This window comes from Onychostoma macrolepis, chromosome 14 (genome assembly GCF_012432095.1).
Source record: "Onychostoma macrolepis isolate SWU-2019 chromosome 14, ASM1243209v1, whole genome shotgun sequence".
Lineage (NCBI taxonomy): Eukaryota > Metazoa > Chordata > Actinopteri > Cypriniformes > Cyprinidae > Onychostoma > Onychostoma macrolepis.
Window position 1 is genome coordinate 27,558,497 of NC_081168.1, and position 9,489 is coordinate 27,567,985.

The 9,489-nt window shown below is 35.0% G+C and overlaps 1 protein-coding gene across 4 annotated transcripts in view; it reads left to right on the forward strand.

Annotated features, from left to right (window-relative positions):
• The window catches only part of jakmip1 (janus kinase and microtubule interacting protein 1), a 32,536-nt gene extending 25,191 nt beyond the window's left edge, over positions 1-7,345 (forward strand). For 2 of the 4 annotated variants that reach the window (XM_058798422.1, XM_058798423.1), the window contains exons 12-21: positions 122-184; positions 283-381; positions 3,833-3,928; positions 4,199-4,252; positions 4,335-4,400; positions 4,489-4,557; positions 4,714-4,791; positions 6,354-6,557; positions 6,717-6,782; positions 6,977-7,343. In XM_058798422.1, the coding sequence (XP_058654405.1) occupies positions 122-184; positions 283-381; positions 3,833-3,928; positions 4,199-4,252; positions 4,335-4,400; positions 4,489-4,557; positions 4,714-4,791; positions 6,354-6,557; positions 6,717-6,782; positions 6,977-7,180 (999 nt within the window). In that variant the 3' untranslated portion in view covers positions 7,181-7,343. Of the gene's footprint in view, positions 1-121; positions 185-282; positions 382-3,832; positions 3,929-4,198; positions 4,253-4,334; positions 4,401-4,488; positions 4,558-4,713; positions 4,792-6,353; positions 6,558-6,716; positions 6,783-6,945 lie in introns of all 4 variants that reach the window. The other 2 variants (XM_058798424.1, XM_058798425.1) reach the window with 2 other exon arrangements.
• The last annotated feature ends 2,144 nt before the right edge of the window (positions 7,346-9,489 follow it).

Sequence of the window (9,489 nt, forward strand, 5' to 3'; positions counted from 1 at the left end):
CAAGTACATGAGAGTGTGGATTGTGTGTGTGATTAGTGATAATATGAGTGTTAGATAAGTACTAGTAGTGTAATTTGTAGTGGTGTGTGTGTGTGTTTGTATGTGGCTTTATGTTATGCAGGACTCAAAGTGGGTGGAGGAAAAGCAAAATCTTCTCAGGGTGAACCAGGAACTCAGAGAAAAGGTACAGCCTTTGTCCGCTGTTTCCTACAATCTACACATAGGCTACTCAAACATAAACACTTAACATTCTTCTGGTGTGTGTTTCTGTGTGTGTGGTAGATAGTATCACTGGAGCAGTGTGAAATGCGATTACGCTCGGAAGTTCAAGACACTCTGGATCAGAATGAGCTGCTTGAATTCCGCATTCTAGAACTGGAAGTAAGAGAATCTGTTTTGCTCCCACAGCAGCAAACAGGGACGGCCAAACCCGGCTCATGTCTACACAAGCTACATACATGAATCCATTTTACCCCTTACATACACCAAACTGGCACTGCTTTGAGTTTTGTTTTCATGTTGCTATAGATATTTTCATACACATTTTAAATGTTTTTTTTTTTCTGTTTCAAGAACTGTATATTTATATCACTATTGTTTTGTTAATTATAAGTTTTAGTGGAATAAAATTTATTTGAATGAAACTCCTCACTATTCTTTTTCTCTTTTTGACTGCACTTCCTGCATGTGTTTTTATTTGTGTACACACAAAAACTCACTATTATTTATTGGTCATGTCAACTTTTCAGTTAGCAGATCATGATTCATCCCAACACACACATATATATACCTATGTACTCTTTTTGTATGCTTGTACAATTTTATGCATCTTCTGAGGTGTTGAATATTTCTGTGTGATCATTGTGAAATATTTGTGAGAAGTTATTTAATTTACAGAATCCAATTAGCAGTATACGGTAACTGCAGCTGCCAATTAGAAAGAGCTCTTTCTTAGTTCAAATTGCTGCATATAATTAAGTGCATACTGTTTGATTACAGAAATGACTCCGCGTCCGTCACCCTTATGTTACTCCAAACATGTATGACTTTCTTTATTCTTTTTCTGCGGAACATAAATGAAGACATTCTGAATGTCATTGGAGCCCAAAAAACAAAGAAGTCTCTCTCTCTCTCTCTCTCTCTCTCTCTCTTATATGTGTGTGTGTGTGTATATATATATATATATATATATATATATATATACAGAGCTGGGTAGTAACTGATTACATGTAATCTGGATTACGTAATCAGATTCCAAAAATTAAGTACTTGTAATTAGAGTAAGTTACATTTTAAAATACTCGTAATCAGACTACAGTTACTTTTTTATGGATTACATGATTACATATGAATCATTTATTGCTATTTTGTGAATAATAATTCATTGATTCTCCCTAATTTCTCTTTTTCATCTTTTAAATTTTCCTTTCTAAAATAGCCTACCGATTATATACATATATAATATGTATATATATAGTCCAGTTTGTGGACATTCACACAAAGATCAGTCATTAGTCAGGTGGTGAAAGAATTTGACCACTGGATTTACAAAAATAATTTCAGGTTTAAGAAGGGTTTCAATATTGCATCAAGTACTGATGAACACATTCATTTTTATTTGAATTATTACTCTGTAGTTTTTTTTTAACCATGTATTATTAATTATAACTAATTAAAATGCACATATTCACATTATTTCTTAGTTACATGTAATGCAGGCATTCCAAACTTTTTGTCATCTAAACCTTATTCACCAAATACATTTGCTTTAAGTACCCCTTATATTTAAAAATAAATATTTCAATAATTAAGTAAAACATTTGCATGTTCACGGTTTCTTTGATGTTGATTAATGATCACATGGCATGCAGGTAAATAAAAATATTTCATCTTTTTTAGTAAGTCAAGTCAAGTCAAGTCAAGTCAAGTCACCTTTATTTATATAGCGCTTTTACAATACAGATTGTGTCAAAGCACTTAACAGTATCAAATTGGAGGATAGAGTGTCAGTAATGTATAATGATAAGATTAAACACTCAATTTTCAGTTAAAGGCATTTCATTATTGAATTCAGAGATGTCATTTACTCCTATTCTTATGAATGGGAGAAATTGCAACGCACAATATGGAGGAATAGTCCCACCTTCTAAATGAAAGAGCCAAATTTCCCATAGAAACCTGACTAGACCAGCCAATGCACATGCGCAGTCTTAAGCACGTTATGACTCCACATGCACATTGGCTGGTCTAGCCTGAAAAATAAGCTTTTTAAACGCTATTTAGCATAATAAACAACATTCATGGGCCAATTAATTTCAGATTTTTGTTGCTGATTTGACATATGCAATTTAATTGTGAGTTCAACAATAGTTTTTGAGATTTCAGGATTCCCCCATTCATTAAGGTTGGTCTTGTACGAGCTGCCCGGAGGCGTTGCAAATATGGCTACCGAGTGAAGAGACTTCCCTCGAAAGGGGAAAATAATTTATTTATTTTCATTTTTTATGATTAATTGTCAGCTTTTCATTAAACTCACAACCCCCCTGCAGTTCCTTTACGAACTCTAGTTTGGGAAACCTTGATGTAATATAATGTTTAATGCACTTCATGTTGTAAATTACAATGAATGGAACAAGTTTTCTTACACTTTGCATTTTTTTCCATCATTATTGTACAAGATAATGCTATTTAAATTGATGTGATGAATGAGTTAAATCAAAAGTAATCCAAAAGTAATCTGATTATATTACCTAAAATGTGTAATGTAACGGATTACGTTACTGACTACAATTTTTGTCATGTAACCTGGAATCAGTAACGGATTACAATTTGTAAATAATCTACCCAGCTCTGTATATATATATATATATATATATATATATATTGTCCTTTAGCATTCTACAATTTTTGAAGTATTTTAGTTAATGACTGGATTACACACAGCTTAGAATATCCTTAATATTGTACACATAGGTCATGTGATCAGTAGAGGTTTCTACACTTATTTATGCATTTTTCTGACACTTTTATCCAAAGTGACTTGCAGTAGAGGAACATAAGCAGATTGTCACAGAGCCTACAATATTCAACAACATTCATAGTATCTGCATACATTCTGTTCCATACTGTTGTATGAAGTATGATAAGAACACATCTGTATGTTTAAGTCTTTTATAAGCGTCCAATGTACAGCACACAAATGTCAAAAATGTCACCACTACCTTTTATGTTATTTCAAACCCATATTACTTTCTTTATACTGTTAAACACAGATAATGAATATTTGAAGAAAATCCCTGCTATTCTTTTCATGCAAGTAAAAAGGAACTGCCCTTGTGACAAAAAGTACACTTTAGTATTCTTTTAAAATATAGCGATACATTTTCATAGCCTACTTTAAAACAATATGCTTACGTGTGAGGTAAATGTAATGTTTTTGGACGCTTAAATGCATATTGTTTTCTTTAAATCATGACAAAAGATCAGTAACCATTATTTACATTTACTATGAAGTAAAATTTTAATTACATTACACAGTGGACTTTTTAATTGTATAGTGTGTGATGAAACAGTCATTAAAGTGCACTCGCTTTTATTACATTTATTTATTTTGTCTGATGTCTGAATGTCATTGGATTGAACAGTTACCTTTTGTGTTCATCTGAAGAAAGTTTTATTTTTTGGTTCAATCCTGAAATATTTAATTATTTATTTAATTTATTTTTATTAAATTATTTATTACTTTAAAAGTAAAATTTCTCTCCAGATACTATTAGCCCCCAAATGCATTCTCTATATTTCATCACCAATCCTTTTTTTTTTTTAACTATAGGAGAGGGAACGCCGTTCTCCTGCCTTTAACCTGCAAATCTCTGCCTCTGAAAACAACAGTAGCCTACAGCTACACTGCCAGCAAGAGGGTGTCAAGGTAAAACCCCACACACTGCAGGCATTTAACCATCTTAAGTTACAAATGTTAAGGTACTTAATTCAAAACTGTATATTGTACTTACTATAGTAACGTGCGGTTGAAGGAATGTGTGTTTAGCTCCATTGATTTATACAATATGATACAATATACTTTATACTATACAATTCATATACAATTCAATAAATTGCACACTCCACACAGGTGCATATATGTACCGTATGATAACATACTGTGTGTTGGCCTCATCTTCATGTGTGTTTGGTTTAGGATGTCATCATTCCAGACCTCATGAAAAAGCTTGACATTCTTGGGGATAATGGGGTATGTTTTTTGCCATTATATGTGCACGCATTACTCCGGTTTCTCAAAAAAGAGAGTTGAAATTATCACTTTTCTTTGGCAGAACTTGCGAAACGAGGAGCAGGTGACAGTCATTCAAGCAGGCACTGTGCTGTCTTTATGTGAAAAGGTATCTTCTCCTTCATTCTCTAAATGCTCAAAGATAAGATGCCTTATATTTTGTCAGTGGTTCTATTGTATGATGTCTTTGTGACCAGTGGCTGAAGCAGATCGACAGCACAGAGGCAGCCCTGACACAGAAAATGATTGATCTGGAGAATGAGAAGGTGAGAACATCCATTCGTGTCATCTGAGATGAATGTGTTGTACTGTTTATTCTAACAGCCGGTCTAGTTATAGATGAGGCTTGATGACACTAGATTAAAAATTTATCATCTGTGTGTGCTCCTGTCTTGACCGTGGTGAACCGATGTTATCAACAGGAGCTGTTCAGTAAACAGAAAGGTTTCCTGGAAGAGGAACTAGACTACAGGAAGCAAGCTCTCGATCAGTCCCAACTGGTAGGACTTTGAGATTATGTAGCAGTGTAAATGGATACTTCTGGATACCTACGTATGATCAGTGTGTATATGTGAAGACATTTACAGACATTTTTGCTAGATTTTATTCTCAACAATGTCAGTAAAAGGCCAAAATTTACTATTTGGCCAAGATACATATATTTTTTCTAAAATATTTTGTGTCATTTCATTTTATTTATTTATTTTATAATGAATAAAAATTGTAATTCCAAGGTTCTACTGAAATGAAAACATACCAAAATGTAATTTAACCTTAATTAAGCCACTCAGCAGCAGATAGCTAGTTTGGAAACAAATTATATTAAATTATATTTATCATAAATGAAATAATATATACACTACTGTAGGGGTGTCCCCGAATAGTCGACGATTCGATGCTTCGATTCGAGGAGCCTGATTCGACTCCCAATCTCACAGTCGAATATTCGCGGGGTGTTATGATCATGCCATTTTGGCTATACAGGGGTGCTCAGTGTCTGATTTCACATGGAACTACCGTTTTCTCCCAATAGGTTAATATACAGCCTATTATGATAATGCTGTAAGATAATGCTGTAAATAGGAATCTGAAAAGAAAGAAGCTTTAAATAAATATGTTAACGTGCGTGAATAAATCCAACTATAATTATGATCATATACATAATGTTATTATGAGAGCACTATTGAAAAAAATAAAAATAAAATGTTGTGAATTCTTAAGGGTTTTGCTGACTTTTAATGTTAACTATCTTTTAATCAAAACATAAAACATTATTTACCCCGTTTGTATCTGCGAGGCGTCCGTTACACATTTTCCCTGTGTATTTATGACTGTCGAATCTCTGACTTGACTCTTGGTAATGTATTTTGCCCCGCCCCCAAATATATGATTTGACTATCAGTCGACTATCGGCATGATTCGAAAATTCTGATTCGACTATGAAAATCCTTAGTCGGGGACACCCCTACACTACTGTTTAAATTTTGGGGTTGACAAGTTTTTAAAAACATCTTACTGAGCCCAAACTTTTAAACAATAGTGTCCCATTGGTGTGGTAGTTGATCACAGGAAGTGTATTTTGCTCATTTTTCTTACAATATCTTTGATAACAGTTATATGGTTAATTCGGACAAAAACAGTTACTGGGAAAGTAAAAAAGAATGTACTGTATTTTTAGTGATTACATGAAGTTCATCATTTAAAAAAAAAAAAAAAAAAAAAATTAATTGTTATTTTGTACAATAAGTACCTTAATTTCTTTTTAGAAAGTGTCAGGACATCAATTTGTACCATATTTGTGACCCTGGACCACAAAACCAGTCACAAGTAGCACGGGTATATTTGTAGCAATAGCCAACAATACATTGTATGGGTCAAAATTATTGATTTTTCTTTTATGCCAAAAATCATCAGGATGTTAAGTAAAGATCATGTTCCATGAAGATATTTTATAAATTTCCTACAGTAAATATATCAAAACATTTTCTCAATATTTAATATTTAACTCAATACCGTTTGCCATTTATAAAGCATTGTTTAAATGTTTGTTTGTTGTGTTTAGAGGGTGCAGGAGCTGGAGGCCACATTATACGCTGCCCTGCAGCAGGATCCAGACAGCTGTGTGGGGGAGAGTCTGAGTGACAGGCAGCGAGCGAAGCTGGCCGAGTCAATGGATGCAGTGCGGAGACAGATCCTGCGGCAGAGTCGCCATGCCGACACGCTCGTCCTACAACAGCGTATGGAGCTCCTCCAGTCTGCACAGCAGGTTGGGATCGGTGCATGTGTTAATTAGCAAAATTGCCAAAAAGTACATGTCCAAGCTGCTCTTCCATGAAAGTTCCTATTCACTTTCATTGTATGAAATAAATCAGCTATTCTAAATATCTCTTGTTGTGTTTCATGTACTTTATCATTTGACTTACAGAGGATCAGAGAACTTGAAGATAAGATTGACATGCAGAGAAGACAAATCAAAGAGATTGAAGAGAAGGTGTGTATGGATGTGTCCTTCTCTCGTGTTTATCAGAGTGTTAGATCATGTTCTGGATAGATACTGTCTCTTAAATGTTCTTCTTCCAAATTAGGCTGTAAGACTGATTCCTCTTCCTTTCTCCTCTCTCTTGTTTGAAATTTGTGTTCATTATAATTTATAGTTTTTGTTCCTTTTCTTGTTTTTCTCCCTAGCTTTTATTATCTGGCCTTAAAACCCACACACACATCATATTCTCTCTCTATTCTGTATCTCTTTCTGTCTCTCACTGTTTTTCTCAAACACACACAGGTGCAGTATCTAGACGAAAGATACAAACTCATCTTACCACTAGAAACTTTGGTGACACAACCATTCCTCAGTTTGTTGTACAAAACATGTTTTTAAACATTTTATGAAACGTTTCCAAAGAGAAACATTCGTATTTCAAAGGTTCCAGAGGCTGCTTCATTTTGTTTTGTCGGATTGAAATTGTGTGAACAAATATAAATGAATGCACCGTAAATATTTGTTATAATGAGTATTTAAAGACACTTCAGCTCTTGTCAGACTGCTTTTAGTTTCAATAAATAAAGTTGTATTTTTTTCACATGTGCTCTTGAAGGCTTTATTGAAATGATGGATAACTATTCTAAAGTTTAAATCAGAGGTGAACAGGACAATGGGTGGTGCACATTTTTATTTGAAAGCAAGTTGTTGTTTAGATCAGCCAGTAGGTGGCAGTAAATTAATAATCCGTCCCTCATCCTTTTGCCGTCTGGGATTGGGAAAAAGGACTGCAGACTGTCTCACTCACCTGACCTGAGTTCATCTCACTGTGCTAGACTTACCAGATGGAGATGACAAACTTTTGTAGCGGCAGACCATTGATAAACAAAAAGACATGTGAGAAGACAAGGTGCAGCCAGAAAAGTATGGATGCATGTGTGAATGAAGGCGATGAAAGAAGGAGGAGCAGAGTGTAAAAGAAATCAGCAGGAGTGAGGCTGAACACCTCAGAATGTTCTCGTACTCGCTGACAAACAGGAAATAAACCACCCGTGTGTTTACGCACAGATTCCTGAGCCAGAGAGATGATCTCAGCTAAAGCCTGAACAAACTTGCCTGTCAAAAATAGAGTTGGACAGAAAAAGAGAGATTTGATTTAATCAGTGTGAGCTACATGATTAAACATAGTGCAGATTAACACTCATCTGGAGAGAGTGATGAATGAATGATGATGTATGATGGACACCTGATGCAAACCACCAAAAACAAGCCGCTCCAGCTAGTGAATTCCCATATGTTAAACTGATACAGTTATTTTCAGAGTTGTTCGAGCTGTTATTTTCAGATACCTTTATTCAAACTGTCCTTCACACACACATTCTGTCTTCCTCTCTGGGTGCCTTCTGGCATGGCGTATTTTTAGTTCAGAACAGAAGTTTGGTGGGGATGAGAGGGAAAAGATGCAGACCCCCACACTGCTGACGCAGTCTCTTAATCACCCCGACTAATTCACGTCAGCCCCCCTCCTCACATCACACACTGTATATGATCCTTCCATTCATTCTCCATGCTGACTGATATGCATCTGATACATATTCACTAATGTACACTTCATCTGATAAGCACATTAGTGTACACTAATGCACACTGTCTGATGCACATATTAGTGTATACATCATTCGGTGCTTTTACTTGTGCATATTCCATCTGATGCACTCTATCAAATTCACTCACCAGTGTATATTCCATCTGATGCACACCGTCTAATGTACTCACAAGTGTATACTCCATTTGATAAATATTCACTAGTGTATACTTAATCAGATACATATTATCTGATAATCTCTGTTTGATAAACTCATTAGTGTACACTAATGTTCGATGCACACATTAGTGTGTACTTCATCCAGTGCTGTCACTCACTAGTTTATATTCTGTCTGATGCACTCCATCTAATACACTCACTAGTGTATACTACTTTTGATAAATATTCACTAGTGTACCCTCAGTATGTCACGTGTCGACCCGTCTGAGTTCCTGTTTTTCCTTATTTGGTTTAGTTCCTGTTCTTGTTAGTTAATTATCGTTCATTGTCCCCACCTGATTTGGATTATGTTGTTTGCTCTTTTGTTCTCTTCCATTTATAAGTCCTCAGTTTTCCCCTTGTATTTGTCTCGTTTTAACGTCAAATAAATGGAAAAGTGTGTTTATGTTTATTTCGTTCTCCAAGTCTTTTATTTTATGTTTGCTAAAACCACAAGCCCGTGACACAGTATGTCATATTCAGGAATGTATACTCCATCTGATTCACTAGTGTACACTTAATCTGTTGTGTACATATGTTACCACATCTGATGTATATTCACTAGTGTACACTCAATCTGATGCAAACTCACAATAGTGTACGTTATATCTTATGTGTATTCACTAGTTTACACTCCATCGGATGCACTCCATCTAATGCACTCACTAGTGTATACTCCATCTGATGCATATTCACTAGTGTGTACTCCATCTGCAATCAGTAGTGTACACTCCATCTGAAACTGTTCGCTAGTGTACATCCCATCTTATACACTCACTAGCCATTGCAGGTAATGTACTGTGTTATTGGAGTATGGCCTTATTTGTCCCCAGCAACAGAATGTTATTTGTGGTTCAAACTTTATCTTTTTTTAGTCTCTCCCCACATTCTAAATTAATAGCGCTAATGATCTTG